A 22,382-nucleotide genomic window follows, 5' to 3' on the forward strand; every position below is an offset into this window, starting at 1 on the left:
TTCGTCCAGGATAATGTGTTTTTTTTTACCAATTCAGTAATGTCACATTATTCCTAAGGATATATTGTTGCTATTTTATTTATTTTAATTTTAAGATTAAGATTTGAAAGAGGCCAACATGAAGCCTCGTGTCCTGTCATTTCCTTCCTGTTTCTTATTTCCTGGTCTGTGTTGCTTCCCTCCCTGTGGAGATTCATCAGTAGATTGCAGCGGATAGATGCAGAGTTTGTCAGATTGGAGTGTTGATGAATCCTCCACCTTTCCTTGTTTCTCAGTAGGATTGGCCCCAGAAACAGCTGAGGCCAAATCAATGCCCTGCACTCCCACATGTGCTCGAGCGTGTGTGACGCTCAGAACTCGGGTTCCACTTCTGGAAACTCACTCAGGGGTCATGATGCCACATGAAGCAGACACACACACACACACACACACACTGATTCCCTAATGTTTGGCCCTAGATTGCTCCTCCATCTGGCTGAGAAAACCCCAAAACACCTGCAAAATGGGGACACAAATTGAGTGTGCGTGTGTGGGTACATAAAATTGGCTTTACTTTAGTGGATGTTTTTCAGCAATTTCACCTTTGTCACATGTCGGCTCAGGCAGAAAGTCAAAAAGAACTTCAACAAAATGTACTTCCACTGACCGGTCCCCACACGCACAACCTCTGTATATAACCTTCACAGAAACGGCTGTTCATCTTTGTTGTCTGCTTCATTCTCAGGTTATTGTGTGAACCACATGCACGTGCACACACACACGCCACCAAAGCCCTATCATTGTGCTTTAGCGTTTACGGCACGAGCAGATGAAAGACAGTTAGGACACAAAACAAGAACTGGGGACTGAGAGAGAAAGTGCATCATTTTTGTGCTTGGCTGATGATTTTCCATTTAGAAAGAACGCTTCAGAACTTCAGAAAATAAATCAACAGGGAGTTCTCATCAGGGACAGCAAGGAAAGTATTTGGGTTGCACCAGAGGTTAGAAAAGCAATTTTGGACCACAATATTAAAATATTCTCTCAAATACGGGTGTGAGACTTGTCACTCCTTCTGCAAGTAGTACCAATGCACCTGTAGGCAAGGGACTGAATCTCTCAAATACTGCAGCTGCTTAATCTGCATAATCACTGAAAAATTGGTTGTGCTTATTATAGGTGTTCAGGCAAGAAGCAGGTAGTAGGCACAGAAGCCCGAAAGTGAAATTAATTAACCATAGTATTAATTTTATTACAAGCATAAAGGTCACAGTAGTGAGTTGAATAAACCTCCCAAAGAAGGTACAAGCTTAGTCGTGTAAGGACAACAGGCTGTTGGTGAAGTCATGTAGCTGATAAACCAGAAAGCCAATGGCAACACCTGTCACATCAACTCCTTCTGTCTTTTTTCTGCACTGTGCCAGTTTTTCCATCCATCCATTATCTTCTCCTTTGTCCGAACTAAAGCCAATCCCAGATGACATAGGCAGGGTACGACCTGCACAGGTCACCAGTCTATCGCAGGACAAAAACACACAGACAAACAACCATTCACTCTCACATTCACCCCTCTCAAATTTAGTGTCCAATTAACTTCTGCATGTTTTTGCACTGTGTGTGTGGAAACCGGGGGTACCCGGAGAGAGCCCGCACGAGGAGAACATGCAAGCTCCTCACAGGAACCAGTGACCTTCTTGCAACAGTGCTCGCCACTACTCAGCCGTGCGGCCCTCAAACTTGTCATTCAATTTAAATTGAAAATGGCCTGTACCTCACTGCTGACAAAGCTGTCAGGAGAAACTTGGGGTTAATTGTCTTGCTCAGGGACACATCACCATGTAGACTAGCAGGGTCGCGGATCAAACATTGACCTTCTGGTAAGATTCCAACCTGCTCTCCCACTGAGCTATGACCCATTTAGTCCTGTATTACTGACTCCTCCCTCCAGCTGTCTGTTAGAAGAGTGTAGAACACCTAACTTACTAATCGTGCTGTGCTTCTGTATTTTTTCATACCTGCTGTACATCAGTCCAAAAGTGGGTCTTCTTCTCCGTAGCCCTAGCCAACACCATCATGTCGTTTGTTCTTTTCCAGCAACATTGCTGCAGTTTGTACGTTATCGCCTACTACTTCTGGGCCAAAGACCGGAGAGGAAATTTCCAACTAAGCATATACATGTAATCGGACTATGAATAACATTATCCAGGTATCTTACTCCAACTAAGATTAGCTTAATTTTAGTCAGACTAATGTGTTTGCATGAATAAAAAAAAAAAAAAAAACTTTTAACATGCAAGTGAGATGAATGGGGAAAAAAGAGGTAGTAGTACAAGAGAAATGGAGGACAGATGGTAAAAGAGGCTTGGAGAGCATATAGAGTGAAACACTAACAACAGTGGTTGTATTTCCCCATGCAGCTATTCCTGAGAGTTCATCCTGACTGCCTTGCTGTCTCTTCCCTAAAGCATGTAGCTGAGCTAAAGAGACTCAGACAAAGAGAGGAGCAACAGGGACAGAGCAACTCGACACAAATATTCATCCACCTGAGGAGGAGAGTGGAGAAGGAAATATAGGACTTGGTATTATAAGTGCAGCCTGCTTTGTCCCATGGTGCATTTGTGGCAATGACATAAATGTCTAATTAAAAATTAGTACATTTGAATGTGGCCTCAGCTCCTCTGCTCCATGTTAATAAGCTGCCTCATCACATTACGCTCGGCCACTGTTTTTCTTTTATTAACATCTCGTTCAGTATATGAGCAAACACAGTATACAATATGTAACATAATGGGTATTGAAGCATTACTCATGCAACAATGTGCTTTACTGGAACAGATTATATTGTGTTTTATTACAGTCATAAAACTTTAAGAGATACGAGTATACAGTATTTATTATTAATATTTAACTTAGTTTTAAAGAAAAGATTTTCCTGCAAGAAGCCAACCTAAAAGGTGGCAAATGTAGGGATAACTTTCGAGCTTTGACGCTTCAGAACGTGAAGTTACTAGAGATGTGACAATACCACTTTTTCAGACCAGGTACAAACACTTAATTATTCCTTTACAGTGGAAAACAACACATGTTTATGCAAAATGACTATATAAATATAAAAAAACAGACACATGTGTACAAGTGCAGCACACATCAGTATAGGAGCATTGCTATATAGTTAAAAATAGTTGGATTTTCATTGATATTAAAATTTAAAGTTAAATGATTTTTACACAGTACTGTAACAAACTCACTCCGATACGTAAGCTTAATCATGATTATAAAAGAAAAGAGGAATTAAAACGTATCAAAAGCAGTGATCGAAAATTACCAAATGATAATTTAACGTTTATGTGACTGAAGATCATGAAGTGGCATTGAGAAATACAATGTCAACAACAGAGCGGGTGATGTCAGTTTGTGGGGGGTCGGATGTAAACGACAACCAAGATGGTGTATGTGAACTCCCTGCATGTGTTTGTACAATCAGAATAAACACACAGCTTATACAGTTTTGACGTCCGAGGTGCAGAAACAAACTGTAACATGACCAGGGTGATGCCATCTGTTGTTTATGAAAGCGACAAGCTTGTCACCTTCTCTGTCATGCTCTGTTGTCTGGACTCAGGTCTCATCTTTCCATTCCTCCTCACATGCGTCCTCTGTGGGTATTTATTTTGCTATTGTGCAGGAAAGTCCACTGTTCTGAACTCTATGCCAGTCAGCTTCAATGCAATTAGCCCCTCCCTGTTGTAAACAATGTGACAATGGAGTCACTTCATAACTGTAGCGTAGCTGAATGTAAACACAAAAAATACACACTCACTACAATATAATTCCTCAATGGGAATACAGACCAGATTAGCAGTAGACAGTTCTTAGCAAACATTAAACAAAAGAAGAAAAAATTGAAATAGTGCTGTAGAAATGAGCATGCAGTATCTGAGGGAGAGCTCAGGTTTGGGGATAACGTAAGAGAGGCAAGGTTGAGATGATTTGGTCACTTGCAGAGGAGGGTAAGTGATTATATTTGACTAAGGATGTTGAAGATGGAGATGCTGGGCAGGAGGAAAAGAGGAAGACCACAGAGAAGGTTCATGGATGTTGTGAAGGAGGACATGAAGACAGTTGGTGTAACAGAAGAGGAGACGAGGAAGAGGATAAGATGGAGGCAGATGTTCTGGTGTTGCGACCCCAAAAGGGAGAAGCCAAGAGGAAGATCAGACAATCAGTACGTTAACATGTTTAATCCAGCTAAGGCCCTGCCTCTGCCTCAGCCTCCGTAGGTGGCACTGTATCTCTCTATAATCTAGTGTGTGTTGAATCAGTTTCCCGTTGACCTTTACATCACAGAAAAACAAACGGTGAGCATTTTTCAAATAAAGAAGCCACCAGTTGTTACATTGTCTCCTTCTACTTCCGGGTCAAAGACTGGGTAGGAAATGTTTGTGCATGTGCAGAACGCTGAAGTCCGACTCCAGTCTGACTAAGTGAAACCATGCAGGAGTAATCAGACTATGAATTGCCTTATCCAGGTGTGTTAGTCCGACTAAGACAAGCTTGATTTTAGTGCATAAACACACTGAATGCAGAGATTACTGTCATACTGGATGATGCTCATTCTCTTCGCCTGCACAGGGCAGACTCCCCTCCCAAAAAAAGGAGAGAATAACCGAGAATCTTAAATCTTGTAGGCATCAAAAATATCTGAAATGTTACCAACTATCTTTGTCATTTACAGCCCTATCATTACCATTTGCTGGCATTGTAAGTGTTACTCGATAAGAGTGGGAGATGAATGTCTTTAGTTAGCCAGATCTCGATGTTGAGAGGCTTAAGCGCTGCCTTGTGTCACCATATCATTTACTCTGCTGCTTCTGCCCTTTCATTTTATGCACACAAGTCGTTCTCAGTCGGATTAATGTCTACTATCAAAGGCGAAACCTGCATGTTGCAGGAATCACTTTTGCTAACTTACCAAAAAGAATGTGCCTAATTGTCCCAATGGTGTTGAGAGTTAGCGATAGTAGACATGGAGCTGCAATTAAAAGCCAGATGTGACGACTTCCCTACTGCCTGATTGAATTAAATTAACTCATCAACTCTCTCTCACTCTGCAAAGCTGTTATCCCGGTTAATGTAGTGAGACTGAATATTTGGAGATGTTTTTGGTGAGTGAGGAAAGGTCACCTCATAGGAATATGGTGAGGGTGAATGGGATGGATGTGAAGAATCTGTCAACCCTGTGAGTTTCGCATTTGCTCACTGGTGGTCACTGGACATGATGGGTTTATTTAGAACTGTTTTTTCACTCACCTGTACCAAAGCGGGCGAGTTGCCTAAACCTAGAAAGATATGACATTTGACTATATGCAGGGTCACTTCTTGGTTTTCAATAAGCCAGTCTGACTATTTCCAGTAAGCTGGAACTGGCCCGCACAGAGCCGTGAACTCAACTCCATCTAGCACCTCTGGAATTAACTGGAACGGGGATTGGGAGCCAGAACCTCAATGCCTGACCTCCTAAATGCTCTGAAGACTGAATGGGCACAAATTCCCATAGAAACACTTAAAAATCTTGAGGAGAATCTTCCAAGAAGTGTGGAAGCTATTATAGCTACATAAGGTACATGTGTATGTATTTAAATACGCCGTTACAGTCCCTGTTAATGTAATGGCGTCCGAATACTTGTGTCCGGTACAGTGGTCATTTCTTTTAATACATTGCCCACCGTCCATGTTTTTTTGTTTCTACAGTGGCGGGACCCTGCTGACAGTAAGTGGCACCAACCTCGCAACCATCCGAGAACCAAAGATCAGGGCCAAGTATGGACAGGCAGAATCCTTTCATGTAAGTACACACACTAACGTATAAGTTCACACTGTGACAGGCAGCCAGTGTTGGAAGCCCCAGATAGATACCACCAGCATAGCCAGTGGGCGTACAACTGTATATATTTCCGAGTTATTTATATGCTATATGCATACAGTGTCACACAGAGTGCACACAAGCTCATCTCAGGCACATCACCTGCTTCTATGGCACTTATGGAGGTGGCAGGACGGTCTGTCTGTGTTTTGCTCACATCTTCTCAGACATCTAACACTACCTCAGGCTGCATAGCTTTTCAACCACATGAGTGTTTGTGTCCCATATGGCTGTGTGTGCAGGGAGAAAGAGAGAGAAAGATAGACCCAGTGAGTAAAGAATAAAGAAAAACACAATCCACTCAAAAGTGTCCCATTGAAAAGTTTTATTGGTTTCATTGTTGCACAAAAGCACTTGCACTTGATTGTCAGCGTGATTTGAAGCTCAAATTCAACTTCAAACTAATACTAAGACACTTCAGCCTGCAGATGAAGTTAAAGCTTCGGGGAGGCCAACAGTCTACACAATGTGTCCCTCACAGTCCTCTGTCAAATCACCACTTTGCACTTAAAGGATCATGCTGATGTTTTTGGAACATTGTAGCCCATTTTCTACAGATCATGGCATAAATGTGAGCTGTTTTTCAAAACATACAACAGTATGTAATGAAACAACATGCACTTGCAGAGATCTGTTTGGGATGGGTCACAACCCTGTCTTGATCATTTTAGATGTGCAATCCCTCACCCTTACCTCTGGCCAGACAATGACCGTTCAATGCTGTTTACATTATATATATATAATTCTATCTTTTATAATGTCTAATACTTACTATTTCCTATTTATTTTGGTGTTAATTGTACACATTCCAATTACTATCTGTGCTACAGAAATGTTGTATTGGAAAATTTCCCATTTAGGGACTTATAAAGGATTATTTTTGTCTTATCATTAGTTTCAAATTTTGTCACAGTGGCATTATTTAGCATTGGAGTAAAACTGATTTTTTTTTTACCAGTGTATCCTGCTATAGGTGGGGTTAAATGGGATAGTAATGCATCTTATTCAGTTGACATGTGACGTAAAGTGCAATTGTCATAATTGGTCTAAAACAAGCTGAAAGTCCTCTATGCAGTCATATAAACTGCAGAAAACATTGCCATGGCATTGTTTATTCAGGTATTCTCCAAAGCAATGATGTCAACAACAACACAACACATTGAGGATTATTGGCAGTTGGTCATAAATTGAAAACCAATTTACATTTCCAATATATATAACAGCACTGCAGTTTCACAGGGCATCAACTCTCAAAAAGGATGGGTTATTATACCCACCGAATCAATATCAGAAAATAAGTATAACCCAAGGGTGATTTTCACTCTTTTCAAAGGAGATTGCGTTGACTGTTGTTAATATTCTCTTATAAAAACAACAGTGGTGTATTTTTATAGATTTTCAATTGTGCCCACATACATCACACTGTATATAGTTGAATTCTAGTGAGTGATGAAACTTTCTTTATCACTGCTCTTTTACGTTCCAAGCCATAAACCTGTGTATGTCTCTTCCACTTCCAGAACTGTACAGTGTATAACAACTCTGTCATGGTGTGCCTCGCTCCATCGGTGGCCGATTCAGAGCTCAGTTTTTCGGAGACCGGCACTGGCCCGGATGAGATCGGGTTCTACATGGACAATGTGAACGCTCTGGTTGTGGTGAATGAGACGTTCAGCTACTACCCTGACCCCGTCTTTGAACCACTGAGTCCCTCTGGAATACTGGAGCTAAAACCCACATCACCTCTCATTCTTAAGGTCAGACATTCACAGCTGTTAAATCTTCTTTTTTTTTCTTCTTTCTTTTAAAGATTGTTTTGTGCTCGTAAACATTTTGTCATGGGATACAAGTGAGCTGTAAGGCATTATATTTAAAGGTGTCATATGTAAGAATGTGGCCAAAAACAGTTACTACATTCAAATTCAAAATACCGAGGTCTTTTAGGTTTTTGTTTTCTGACGTAACTGGCAACCCGTGGTTGCTCGGCAGCTGAGACTCTACTGACTGCAATGATTGGTAGACGGCGGTAGGTGGCGCCACATGCCAAAACATGATTTGCAGTCTGCAAAAAAAAAAACAATTTAATGCAAATATTTTGGCTGTACTGTTGTTGTTGGTGAGTTCAGTTTGTTATATGAACATTATTCCTGAGTCTCTGTGACATATTAGGAGGCCATTTTATGGCCAGTTGCTTTAGATTTATTACATACTGCACCTTTAATATTATATTTAATTAAAGCTATACTTACCTTTCTTGCATATCTCACAGCACTTAGTAAAAATTTGAACATGAACACCTCCGCCTCCCTTAAAGTCCCACCTTCCAGGGTGGAACGGCACGAGGCGCGCGACAGAAGACAGACAGGTAGCTCAGCCAATTATTTTATTCGGTCCGAATATTTTAATTGGTCATACTTTTATCATAATAATATGAGAATTATGATGAGTTTCAAAACCTGGTGGGTTTATCTTATGTTTTAAAGTGCTTATTAGAGCAATTTAAGATTACAAAAGAAAAGTGTAAAAATGCAATGGTCCGGGTTTAAAGCTCATGGAGATAAATCTTTCCGACAAAGAAATTTACAAATAGAGCTAACCTCTTTTTTAGGTTTGGCTTTTGGTATCAGCCATGGCAACATTGTCTCAGAATTATGTTGTAAAGTTTTAAATTAAGCCTGATTTTGTAATCCAAACTAACATTAGCTAAGAGATAATTCCTGTGCGAGACTTTCCTCTTAATGGGATTCTACGTTAGTTAGTTTTTGACCTTTGTTACGTAGCCAGTGTTAGCATTAACACTGTTTATACACCGTCATAATAGCAGAACTATTACAAGTTCAGCATCAAACGTCATTGTTTTACTCAACTAAAACTATTTCCAGTTGTAGTAATAAATTAGCATGCTAACCACCTAGCCTCGTTCCAGCTAACATGTCTTGTCAAATCATCACTAGCATGTAGTCAGCCGTGTACTTATCTGCTCAAATAGCTTATTATAACCCAAAGTCTAATATTTGGCAGCAGATAGACCTTCAAATAGGCATTTTGGCTACAGAAAACATGTTTGCTGTGGGCTACCTTTGTGGGCAATGAGCTGTTCGTTTGCAAAAAACGGTTGACAAATATAATAATAAACACCTGTTTAGCAATTAAAAGAAATAAAATTAATTATATCTTGATAATCCATGACATTGCAAATACAAAATATTAATAATAATATTGCACACTATTTCAAAGTAAAAGTGTTTGTTTTGATATTTAGTTTACAACAAAAAACATATTAATGATGTAAAAGGAATCTGTAAATAACAGAAATAAAATACAATCAAAACATTAAATCAATACAACTTGTAGACAATTGTATTTAAACACGAGACAAGCTTATATATAATTAAATGTAATAATGTGATAAATGGCAAGCGGCAACTTCACATACACTGATGCTCTTTGGCGCGTCTTTTTTTTTTTTCTATTTTTCAAAAAGGCTTGCTTAATTGCTCAAATGTGTGTACAAGGTCTCTCAGACGGGTAAAAAATAAAGGTTCTTACAAATTCCTCATGAAAGCTGACAGCAAACACCCACACTTTCCAAGGCCTACCTGTATTTCTATCCTGTAACTAATGAACAGCAGAACTGTCGTCCTCTTCTGCAGCAGCCACAAGCTCTCTTCAAAAAAAACAGTGCTTTCAATTTGTGTAATTAATTTCTGATGCTGGAAGGGCAAATGTGGAAGCACGTAGGCCCAGAGTCCAGGAGATGTGGATTTATATTGGCTTTAATTTTCATCAACAGTGACTGGATATAGGTGTATGAAATTAATTGCCAATTTCTTAGTTTTGTATGTTGTTTATAACATCACACTGAGCTCATCTGAAATGTTTAGTCAGAGTGACTGGAAAGGAATTCATGTGGCAAAGGGATATACAGTATGTGCTGTTACGAATTTGAAATGAAGAAACAAATACCAATAACAATAATAACTGAAGGAAGCATTAACAGTGCCACTCATTTATGGATGTATATTAGTGTAAGATCATTCTCTTCATCTTATATAAGCTCTACACAACGATGTGACATTATACAGACTGTAGTGTGCAGTGTTTTTATCTTTATCTTGACTATTTTCTGTGTTATCACAATGTGTGACAGTGTCTATACCCATGACAGAATTGAAAGCAGCGTAACCGTCGTCATTTATTTCTTAAATGATAATTTATTAGCAAAGAATCTCTCAGTAATTGCCAAATCTCCTGCTTGGCTTGTTGGTAAAACTGCCTACATAGTGGAAGCGCTGATGAGATGGACAAAAATGCAATTTGGCAAGATGGGATGTGAGGGTATAGCGTGTCTCAGATGCATGCACTGTGCTCGCCACGCAATTAATTTCTCATCTGAAGTGTCGGGTGTGTTTTTAGTGAGGTGTGTTAGCAGGAGGAAAAATATTTATCTGGTCTTGGTGTTTCTGGAGTGCTTTTCTGTGGGTGTTTGTGTGTCTCTGAGCGTATATCCCGACATGAAGCTTCATGCCTGTTGTGTGTATGTGTGGCAACAGCTCTGTGTGTGGCTGAAACTGGAGTACATGTGTGCCTTGAACTCTGCATGCGTGTGTGCGTGTGACTGTGAGATGGAATGGGATGCATGTTTACAGGGTTGCAGAGCACGGCTGGTTGGCAGCCTGCAGAGACGATGGGATTGGAAAACGGAGTCTGTCTCTGCGTCCCACAGCTAAGCCAGCGGGACACGCAGCAGCTATCTCTTCTCTCTCTCTCTCTCTCTCTCCTCTGTCAACCTCGCTCACTCACCGGCTATACTCCTTATATCTTCCTTTACCTCTCTCATAATCTTTTCTCTACTCTGCACTCCTCGTGCCTGCTCTCCTGATGTATTCTTGCCACATTTTCTATCCATCTTGTTTTCTTTGTATTCATTTTCCCCCTGTTGCTTTTATGTTTTCTTGCTGTTACATCCGTTCCCTCTTACTTTTCACCCCACAAAAATGCCTCCCTTTCATTATAAAGTGTGTCTCAAGTTGGATATTGAACTTGAATATTGAAATTGAAAGAAACTGGGATAGAAGATGAAACATTTTCACAGCCACTGTGGGAACTCACGTGGTTTAGTGGACTGTGTGTACCTTCAGTAGCTTTATATTGTACATAACAATCAAGCGTATACTTTTGTTTTTCTTCTGTGGTTTCTGGCTTGGTTTACGAGGCCTTCAAAGCAAAACACAAGAATTGTAATATAATGATGCTAGAAAACCACAATTCATGCATTATGGCAGCATACCAGCATTATGGTTTGTCCGTCACATTTGCCCTCCTGCTGTAAGAGCACCAAAAGTGTTTAAGTCCACAGCTGAAAATTATTGACCCCTGTTTGAGGAATTTTTTAGAAATCATACTTATCTAGCTCCTGTAGTAAAGTGCTGAAAGTTCAACAGTCTTATGAGATCATTAGTACACTGTGCAACACAGATTTAATAAACTTGGCTCCAGCATCCATGATGATGTATGTAGACTACACAACAAAGATGGCACCTATTGAATCATAGGCTACGATGTAAGTTAGTGAGGAAGAAAATGTATAATAGCAGGTCAGAGCAGCACAGAGAAGACACATTACACTCTTAGAAATAAGGGTTCCAAAAGGGTCCTTCTACAAGGGCTGAGGTTCTACCTGGAACCATTTGCTTCTGAAAAACCCTTTCCCAAAGAAAGTGTTTTTCAAGGGTTCTTGTAACACTAATGGTTCCAGTAAGAACCATTTTGATATAGTGAAATTGGTGGAACCCTCCAAAAGGGTTCCAGGTGGATCCTTTATAAAAAGGTTCTACCTGGAGCTAAAAAGGGTTCTCCTATTAGGACAAGCCAAAGAACCTTATATTGTTCTACTTAGCACATGTATTCCTAAGAGTGTACATTGTTTGTTTGTCTGTTTCATTCATTTACACATGACTGAATCAAATCAGGGTCACACGGCAGAGTAGTGGTGAGCATTTGTTTGAGCACCTGTTTGAATCCCAGTTTGACCGAGGGTCTCTGTGTGGGGTTTGTATGTTCTCCCCATGTGTGCAAGGGTTCTCTCCAGGTGCTCCAGCTTCCTCCCACAGTCCTAACATCATGATTAGGTTAATTGGACACTCTAAATTGACCATAGTGTGAGTGTGAATGGTTGAATCTTCTGCAATGAGTGAGTGAGTAGTGAATGGTTTTAATGTCTTAATGTATATAAACCTCACTTTTCATCAACTGGAAAGAGGGCTAGAGCTGAAAGGTGTTTAAAAGGAAAACATTTTGTATCTACACTCTTAGAAATAAGGGCTGAGGTTCTACCTGGAACCATTTGCTTCTGGAAAAAACATTTCTCGAAGAAACACTAATGTCTAATTTTGATCCAGAGAACCCTTTAAAACCTCTTTCCTGAATAAAGGGTTTTAAAGGGTTTTCTTGATAAAAATGGTGGAACCCTCCAAAAGGGTTCCAGGTGGATTCTTTATAAAAAGGTTCTACCTGGAGCCAAAAACGGTTCTCCTATGAGGACAAGCCAAAGAACCTTATATGGTTCCACTTAGCACTTTTATCTCTAAGAGTGTAGTTGCATAAATGATCATATGATCAGAATTGCGAAAGCCTATTGGATGAGAGGTAGAACATTGTCCAGTTGCCTACAACTAACTCCTGGATAAATGAGAACCTTCACAAACATGCATCAGTGATGTCCACCTCTTACAAACATCTGAATGAAGATGAACCATGTATAAAGGAGTTCAAGGCTTCTGTGTCATCACGCTTTTTTTTCCCGCTCTGTGTGTTTAGGGTCGTAACTTGATCCCAGCGGCTCCAGGTAACAGTCGTCTGAACTACACGGTGCTGATTGGGGAAACTCCCTGTGTACTCACCCTGTCTGAGAGCCAGCTGCTGTGTGAATGGCCCAACCTCACTGGACAACACAAAGTCACGGTGAGATTGCCACTCTGTGTCCTCTGCCTCTTTGTCTCCTGTCTCCTTCAGTGACTCTTTGACATCTCGTGACTTTGATTTTACTTGAATGTTGCACTTCACAGTCTTATTTTGTCTCTATGAACGCTGAACCGGTGACTTACAGTAACTGATATCTCCTTACAATGAGCTCATCCTTCCATCTCTATATAAATTCATGTCTTTCTCGGTCATTAAATCACTCAGTCAAATTTTAGTTTGGATGATTTATTTTAAATAGCCTTTTATGGAAGGACCAATACAAAATAGCAGCCGGTACATCCACACGAACCCAGTGACTCTTGATAATGAATATGAAAACATTGTATCCTGACAATCTCAGCCCATAATGTCACTCTAACCTTGTTGGTGAGTTATGTGAATGACCCCCTAGTGTCTTTTCTAAACGATTTCCACCGACAGATTGAGGATATGCTCCATTGAGCTTTCACACCGCTGTTAAATATGTAACACACAATTAACATGTTGCTCCTTCGTAGGCCTTCAGTCTGTTCAGCTCTGTGAGACAGAACCTGAGTTCTGATAAACGTGCCACTGCTTTTTAAAACTGTAGGGCATAATTTTTTTTTAACAACAAATGTCTGTTGCGTTCAAGAGTTCACACACTCACACAACTCAGTATAGCTTGTCTAGAATTTGTGAGGCCAGGGACATTTCCATGCTGCACACAGAAAGTGATTAGTTTTATAGCTCAATCCCATTTTACTCCTTACCCATAGCCTTACCCCTCAATTTTGTGCATTCATATATGGGCGTAGGGTGTCCTTGTATACCTTAGTTACAACCTGTTTGCAGGTTATGCTGATACACTAACCACATGTTGAAGATGTTTTCTGACATGTGCTCACTTTACTTCAAGTGCAAAATAGCTCCCATAGCATTATAGCATAATATCGCTGGCAAAGCAATATGGTTGCTAACAGGTTACAGTATGACTTAAAACCCCAAAAATTTCAAAAAATTCCTTATCCTCCTCAAAAAACCTGGTTGTTTAGTTTGAGGGGATACATGCATCTTGCCTAAATCTACCTCTGTGCTACCGCTGCATACACACCAGTGCTCCCTCACTCAATTCTAATAGTATTGTCTGTCATATAAAATGAAGGACGCACCATACAAATGATGTTGCATTATATCTGTGCACACAGACCAGGCAGATATAGAATAATAACATTGTCAAAAGTTGCGCACTACTTAAATGTAAGTATCCAGTGTCTGAAATATTCCAAGTCACAGCTACACAATATGGCCGCGGTGAACATTTCAACATGCCTGCAAATAAAATAAAGAATAAAACAGTGTTTTTGACTGCGGACTGAAGCGTATAAACACCAGCGGCTCTGCAAGAGTCAGCACTTTCTCTGTCACAGGTTACTATTATTTTTCTTTGAGAGGTTTTCATGTCCCTCAGTGCCATCGCCATTTTTCATGTATTTTTATTAGCTTCCCTTTTACTTTGAAGGTGTAGACATTTAATAGTACACAGAATGTTATGTACCTAACCCTCAGTGAATCCACAAGCCAATCCTCCACCCACACTCCACTTAAATCAAAGCCACACTCAGTCTCTGCTGTGCCTTACTCATCTCTCCATGCATCCACACTCCAGCCCAGTGTTGCTCTCTCTGAACATGGTCGTATTTAGTATGGTCTGAGGCTGCTTTCGAGCCTGCCACTGCAAAGAACAGAATCATTTTTGCACCTCTGATTAAGTCCATTCGCACTTCAGCAAGCAGCTCAAAATCAGAGGTGTTTCAATTGACTCAGGGGGCCTCGGGCAAAGAATTAACCCAGAACACACACAGTCATCCCAAAACGCAGTACCACACCGTTCAGACAGAAGCCTGTGTACTAACAAACTACTTGTTGAATTGACACTTAACTCATTTCCTGCTCCTACACATCGAACGCCTGACACTAATTTATTCAGTGTAACAAAATTTCACCCACCACTGTCTCGATTTTGAAAATATGAACACATAATGACACTTTTTGGCAGAAAGTAAGTGGCATGAAGCCTCATTAAGGCATGATGTTGTTGCAGTGTTTTTTAAAAAACCTTACGGAAGTAAACAAAGAATAATTGATCTAATGCGTCATATGTGACAGTCTAATGCCTTTGCTGACATCGGAGCAGCGCAGTCACTCATTAGATTCACTTTGAATGTAATTAGACGTGAATCAGTTCAAGCTGAATAGTGCTCGATGTCATTTTATGTGCGTCACAGTACAAATCCTGTTGTCTCTGTATGAAATGCCACCCATTTTGTCCAGCGTCCAGTGAAGCAGCAGCAGCATATTGGGACATTACATTGACTCCAGAGATCAACCTATCAATGCTACTGCACCATTAGTGCAACGTTTGCCAGGATGATGTGTCCATGGATGTTTTATAGTAACTCCTTTAATGCATCCCTCGGTTCTGTGTGCATTATTAGCATCAATAAATCACACAACGGGTGAGGAAGAAAGCAACACAATGCCAGACAGGAACAACAAGCACTTTACATCTTTGCACAGGCCAAATAACAGAAATGACTGAGGCTTCAATCAACAATTATGTTTTAATTTCAAAGTAATCTGCCATTGCTTTTGATTGTGCAGTCTATAAAATGTCAGTTCTATGAAAATGTCCTCCGTACTCAGTTCAAATCAATTGCTTTGAGTCAAAAATCCAAATGTATTGCATTTTAAATTAAAACTGAATCATTATCAGGTTGAACATTTGAACTCCACTCGAGTTTACAAGTGTGGCTATTGTAACCTATTTGCAAATATGCTGTAGTGACTTGCCGTTTGTGCCACATTTCAACAATAATGCCAGCAACAGGGTCATTAAGGCTACACCTACTCCACATAAACAAGCAGACCAATAAAAGAATGCCTGACCTTGCAAACTTAAAACTTTCTATTTACTAGACAACTTCTCTGAAACCTCATTTGGTCACCAGAGAGATCTAAAATATGGATGCCATCTTAGGTAAGAGATAAGAGCAGTGTATGAGTATCCCCTTTTGCTACAGTTTATGTCCATGACAAGGCACTGTCTCGCTGTCACCAGTGGAGCTGTGTCCCAGAGTTATGTGGAGCCATAAAAGGTGGCATTAAGAATAGAATTGTTTCTCCAGGATGTCACTGATATGCAGACACTAAGCTTGTTCTCCAAGCTTTAATCCACGAACCTCGATTCCCTGTATAAACCTCTCTGATGTGCAAATTTTGTCCAACTCTCGGCAAATCCGTGCTGAAGCATCATTGCATCGTCACCGAGTTATACTTCCTGTTTTCTGTGTGAAGTGTCACATGCGGCAGCTATCTTTTGTACCACCACCCACAGCGGGAAGGGCTGCCAATGTCGCTTTCACTGCTGCGCCGCAGTGTTTTTCAAAATTACAATACATCAGGAAATAGTGCCGGGAAAAGTCAAAGAACAAGCTTCTGAGTACGTCCTGTGGCAACCATTCAGATTGACTTGTCCACAGTGTTGAGCTGTCAACAGAGTGAAATCCCCGATTCACTCTGACTCGAGCAGACTTTCAAAATCACCACACAGCTCCTGGCGCATCTGTATGAAGGGAAGGTCAGACCTCATTCAGTTGACTCAGCTCTCACCATGAATATGTTTGGATGTTTGTCTAAATTTCCCGCTGGTACACCCACTCATCCCCTCCCCACAACTGCCTGCCCCCTTTAAACTTATCGCCAATGTCCTTTCACTGTCATTTCGCTACATCTTTATGACATTTACTCACTGCAAACTACAGCCAATATACCTAGAAAGCCACTGACAGCACATCCATGTAATTCAGTGTGATAGCTCTCAGTGGATACAGCCAGCTCCAATGTGGAACTCTCTTGATTTTTTTCTTTTTATCCCTTTTTTCGCTTTTTTTCCTCTCTCTCTCTTTTTTGAATGAAATGTCATGTTGAATATCGGGACGATGGGATGTGTTGGCAAGGGTGGTGGAGTTAGTCCTTCGTCTGGCATTAGCCAAGGAAAAAATAGAGCTGTCTGTTCTAATCTCTTCTGCTTTTAGTGCGAGTGCATGTGTTTGTGTGCGTGTGTGTGTGTGTGTGTGTGTGCGCACACTTATATGTTTGTGTTTGTACGCACAGCTGTGAATAAAAAAAAAAGTCCATGTAAAATGACCTACATGTGGGGGGACCCCAAAGCGTGTCCCAACTGGTCTGGTGTGTGTTTTGTGTGTTTCTGTACAGTAAGAAGCAGTGGATGAGTGTGTGTGTGCGTGCATGTGTGCGCCTTTGTGTGTCCCCACAGATGCTCAGCAGTGTGTTGGCAGTTGTGCGCCTCCCTCGAGTTTTTCGAAGAAACTTGTTTGTTGTTTTGGCCTTCAGCTTTTTGAGTTCCTCTGTCAGTTTTTCAGTCCGTCAGTGGAGCAAAAATAGAATACTGCCCAGAAAATGTGTCACCAACTTCTACTTATGCCACATTCAAGTCATCAGAGGATAACTTCCCCTCTGGTTAAATGCTGCATACATGTCACTTAGCCCTGATTATGTAATAAGTACTTTTATTTATTATATATTTATGTGAGGGATAGCAATTGAACCATATATAAAATGTCATCACTTTCATCATCACCCCCTCAAAACACATCACTTTCACTCACACAGAGTGAAAAGTTTATTTTATATTAAAACATACATTGAAGTTGCATGTTGCAGCTGAATGTCCTTAGCCTCACCCTTCCCTTCCAATCGTGTTTGAGAGTCTATGCAGTCTTTATTTAGCATCAAAACTCATTAAATTATTAATTTTGTCTATTGGGGGCTACTGTAAAAACACAGTGGTCCGAAATAGAGGCCTCCATTGCTAACACAGCTCCTGATATAAAATATAAAATCCTCATTCTGAATTCATGAACAACGACAATTCATACGATCAGGTGTTTGCACACGTAAAAAAAAAAGTATACTTATTTTAGCGTCGGTTACATTTTGCACACTGAACATATAAGTTAAATACAAACTTCCAGAAACTAGTCTTAATTGTGAATGTGCATTAAAATAGGTTTCAATTAGGTAAAATTCACACAAATACCAACTAGTCATTATCAACATTTGATATACATACACAGCTTTTGCAAAAGAAAGATTCATTTTGAAATGAATGTACTGCACCTTAAACCAGGACCGTGACAAATCAAGCAGCTCAGTGTAATTAAGCAATCATTAGCTTAAACATGTAAACCCGTGCTTTTCCTTCTGCGTCCAAATGTCTTGTGAATGTGAAGGTGTGGGAGGAAAATTTCCTCGCTCTTTCAAACTCAAAACAAATCAAGTCTTGAAGCTCAGTAGATTACAAACTATGGACTGTGTATACAGTATGACTTGCTGGCAAAAAAAAAACACAGACTTAATCATATCATTAAATTGCAAATTATAAATCCTCGCTCACAGTTGGTTTACCTGAGCTTTTCTTCACTGACAACCTGAGCAATATATTGATATTATCTTAGATTTTGTATACGGTGATGACTTTTTCCTGGTTTTAAAGGCCATGGCGTTGATAATTCTCATGTTTACTATATTGAATAAGCTATATATAAGAATATATATATACATATATGTATATATATATATTATTATTATTCATTTGCATGGCATCAACAATTTTAAAAAGTCACTTCAACACAGTTTTTTTAATTTAAGCCTATTTATTTGTATTTTAGCACATTTCATTGTCTCTGTCGCACATAAATATACTTTCCTTTAAACATTAAAAAGCCAAAGAAATTAACCAGGCATTATCTGAAATTAAAGGTAATTTGAGAAGCAAAAACTGAGCTCATGGAAACAACCTGTGTGCAGAGTTACTGACGATATTGAATGAGAGCGACAGTGAGAGCTGAACGAGTCGATCCAAACACTACAGAATGCAACATTGAAAGCAATGAGCTGCAAACTACTAAGGTTAACCGTATCTCATCGCATAACCCATTGTCAGTCAAAGGAAATATCCATCCACCCATTTACTATGCTGTGCCAATCTCAGCTGACATAGGGCGATAGGCACCCTGGACAGTTCGTCAGTCCATCGCAGGGCCACATGTAGAGACAAACAACCATTCACTCTCAGTGAACAATTTACCTTGGACTGTGGGAGGAAGCCGGACAAACCCAGAGAAAACCCCCACTCACATTGGGAGAACATGCAAACTCCATGCAGAACGGCCCTGGCTCCGACTGGGTCTCGAACCCAGGTCTTTTCACTGCAAAGGCAAGAGCGCTAACTACTACGGCACTACATCATCCTCTGTGTGGCCAATCAAAGGTAAAGCCTGTTGACAGTTATTCAATTGTAGGCTATAACATAATATTCCATTTGTTACACTGTTGAGACACAGAGCTGCATCATTTTAAACTGCATAATTATCACGAGACTCTCTCTTGAAATTATTAAATTCACTTCCGTGACGTAAATTAATCCAAATTTATACTCTAATTAAACCCGTTTAATTGTATGTGCTGTTATTATTTGTGGGTACGAGCACATCGTTATAACAGCTTCTGTTTAGTTTTTTTTTTTTCTGTCCGTCCTCAATAACATTAACATGAAAGTGCACTTATATAAAAACTTCAAAGTACATAATCACATCTCATTTGAATCATTTATCAACCCCCCCACCCCCCACGGGATAGCTTGATTTGATGGATTCCAGGGCTCTGTGTGTGTGTGTGTGTGTGTGTGCTTGTTTCTTGTCTCGGAGACACATTGCACTTATGTAAATGTAGTTAGTCGGAAAAAAAAAGACATTACATGTGTTGACTTCCCATAATTAGCAAGGCTCCCATGGGGAGAGATTTAAATGCTGGTGATTACATTGTTTGATTACTTACACTGTGTCTGAGTGTGTGTGCATGTGTGTGCTTTAACGAGGTTCAGCCATACACCATTCTCCCTCCCTTTGTTAAAGTTGTGCAGACAGTACAAAGGAATGTAAATCATTAAAAAGGCCTGAGCGAGATAAAGTTGTGAGATCTTCATTATCAAAGGACTCTGAAGCTGCTCCCCTAAAGCCAAGAATCAAAAAGCTTTCCTCCAAGTAATGTTCACAGCCACGTGGATGCGAGCCTCCCCAGCGTGAGCCTGTCTAAGATCGACCTGTTTAGCGTGAGCAGCACAGAACAGATATACATGAAATGATGCCTGAGGTTGAAACTGGGTCAACCGACGTCTCTTTCATTGGACCACCGACTTTGATCTTTTCAGACCATCTCATCTTTTTTCCATTGACCGTTGCTTGGTTTTTCTTGACGGTGCTAGTTGAAACTCTCAGGCTGGCTGAAGAAAGAGAGCAGAGTAAATAAATAGTGATTTCCACTCCATTGATGAATGTGGTTGAGCTGCCTTTGAGCAAAGCTTTGCTCATTAGCCACCAACAGAAACCCTTGTGGGCAAAGTAATTCATTTAATTATATCAACTCTGTGTAATTTCTTTGCTGGACTAAGTTGAGTCTTTTTTAACTGATCCTCTATTTAGTTTTTTATGCTTCTGTTTAGTCTGTGTGAACAGAAACGATGTATTTGTATGCTTCATCTGAAAATGGCCAATCAAGACTATCGGACCCGATTAAGGGAGCGTTCGTATTTATACAGCAGTAGGGCAGGTGTGGGCAAGAGGTGTTCATCGTTTCGAAATATTGAATGACCAGCAGAATTCACTTTTGAAACTTTCCGTGTGCACTCTTTTGTGTTTTCAGTCACACAACAATCTGCTTGCAATTAACTACCACTATGTTGACATCAAGCAAATCACCTCCTGTGTGCAGTGTGGGAATGTCACAAGCGCTAAGAAACACAGATAGGCTGACTCAGCACTGTGTGATTTGACAATAGTTTGAATCTGATAGATGTTTGTTTATATTTAAAAGTTAGGTACTACAGCTTTAAGTTCTTGCAGTGTTCCTATCCCAATCACCACTTTCACTACTCAGTGGAAATGAAAGAGACGCCTCTCTTTTTACAGTGAACCATCAAAGCAATTCTGAATGGTTATATTCAAGCTGACAATATGGGTCCCAAGCTTTTTCATCTGTGGTTTCCGTGCTTGGAATCCATATTGTCAGCTTGAATATATCCCTTATAGGGCCCACATAGATATGCTAGCTGTGAGGTTAAGAAACCATCATAGTGTTGCTTGGGTCGTTTAACATGAGATTTGTTTGTGTGTTCAGATTCGTGCTGGAGGTTTTGAGTATTCCCCCGGGACCTTACACATCTACTCGGACAGCCTCCTGACACTTCCCGCCATCATCGGCATCGGAGGCGGTGGGGGCCTCCTTCTCTTGGTCATCATTGCCGTGCTGATAGCCTATAAGAGGAAGTCGAGGGACGCTGACCGCACGCTGAAACGGCTGCAGCTTCAGATGGACAACTTGGAGTCAAGAGTGGCCCTGGAGTGTAAAGAAGGTAGGCAATTAAGTCAAGTCAATGGAAAAATAGTAATCCAGTAGCTGGCCACAGGCTTTAATTATCTAGCAGTTTGTACAGATACTGTCCATTTATAAAAGCATTTGCTAAATGCTTAACCCTATGACACCTAACTCTCATAAAAATGTCCTTTTTTTTCTTTTTGCTTATTTCAACCGCAAAAGGGCAAGAGTAAGTGCTTTTGGCCATTTTTCCAGAATAACTTTCAATATCTGGCAGTTATTTGCAATTTACTGCATGTTAAAAAAAGTTTTACTGAGAAGTTCACAGAACATCACATTTTATTTAAAATAAAATGTTTCTTTGTGTCAGTGTGCAAAAACATATAGGCCAAAAAATGGAAACTACTTTATCTACATGTGTTTTTCCCGTGGTGACAAAGACGCTGATTCTCTGGCTTCCTGCAACAGCTCGAGTGAAATTACCGTAATAACCACATGTTGGCTTTGAGAAACCGTTGTGATTTCACACCTGTGTTGATACGTCAATGCAGAGTGCGCTTGTGCACCCTACAATAATATAGGGTTGATATTAGTACTCTATGTGACAGAAATAATACAGGCATACTGTCCATCAAACCATATGGTGCCTGTTTTCACCACATTATAAAGTCACTTATTGAGCTGTTGTTCCAGTAGAAAAGCTCCAGTGTTTCTTGATACAGATTTTGCACAGAACTGCCCTGGTTTCAATGGACCAGCGTTTTTTTCAAGAAGATCTATTGGTGGCGTTGGAGGCAGAGCTCTCTACGAACATGTCGCAGAATAGACAATGTCAGAGAAAAGTGAGTTTGAAGTGTTGTGAAGTAGACAGGAAGGTTGAGAGGTGTGAGGTCAGAATGACAAAGGGATCGTTTGCAGCTACATGAGAGCAAAAAATAAGGGAGAGGTAAATGGGTGAGGACGCTGACAACGAGTGAGAGGGGCCTTATGTGAGGTCACACTTTCACTAACGCTCTACATGACTGATGTACAGACAGCCCAGGAGTTTACGCTCAATACAGTGACAGACACACACAGTGAT

At 40.3% G+C, this 22,382-nt stretch overlaps 1 protein-coding gene across 1 annotated transcript in view; it reads left to right on the plus strand.

The window, feature by feature from the left end:
* LOC310932382 (plexin-A1-like) overlaps nt 1-22,382 on the plus strand; it is a gene marked incomplete at both ends in the record, with an annotated part of 220,644 nt that overhangs the window by 165,174 nt on the left and 33,088 nt on the right. The window contains 4 exons of the mRNA XM_083895692.1: nt 5,731-5,824; nt 7,423-7,659; nt 12,722-12,865; nt 21,104-21,338. Coding sequence (XP_083751818.1) covers nt 5,731-5,824; nt 7,423-7,659; nt 12,722-12,865; nt 21,104-21,338 — 710 coding nt within the window. The remainder of the gene's footprint in view (nt 1-5,730; nt 5,825-7,422; nt 7,660-12,721; nt 12,866-21,103; nt 21,339-22,382) is intronic.

The sequence above is a fragment of the Microchirus variegatus genome (genome assembly GCF_963457635.1).
Source record: "Microchirus variegatus genome assembly, chromosome: 9".
Classification (NCBI taxonomy): Eukaryota; Metazoa; Chordata; class Actinopteri; order Pleuronectiformes; family Soleidae; genus Microchirus; species Microchirus variegatus.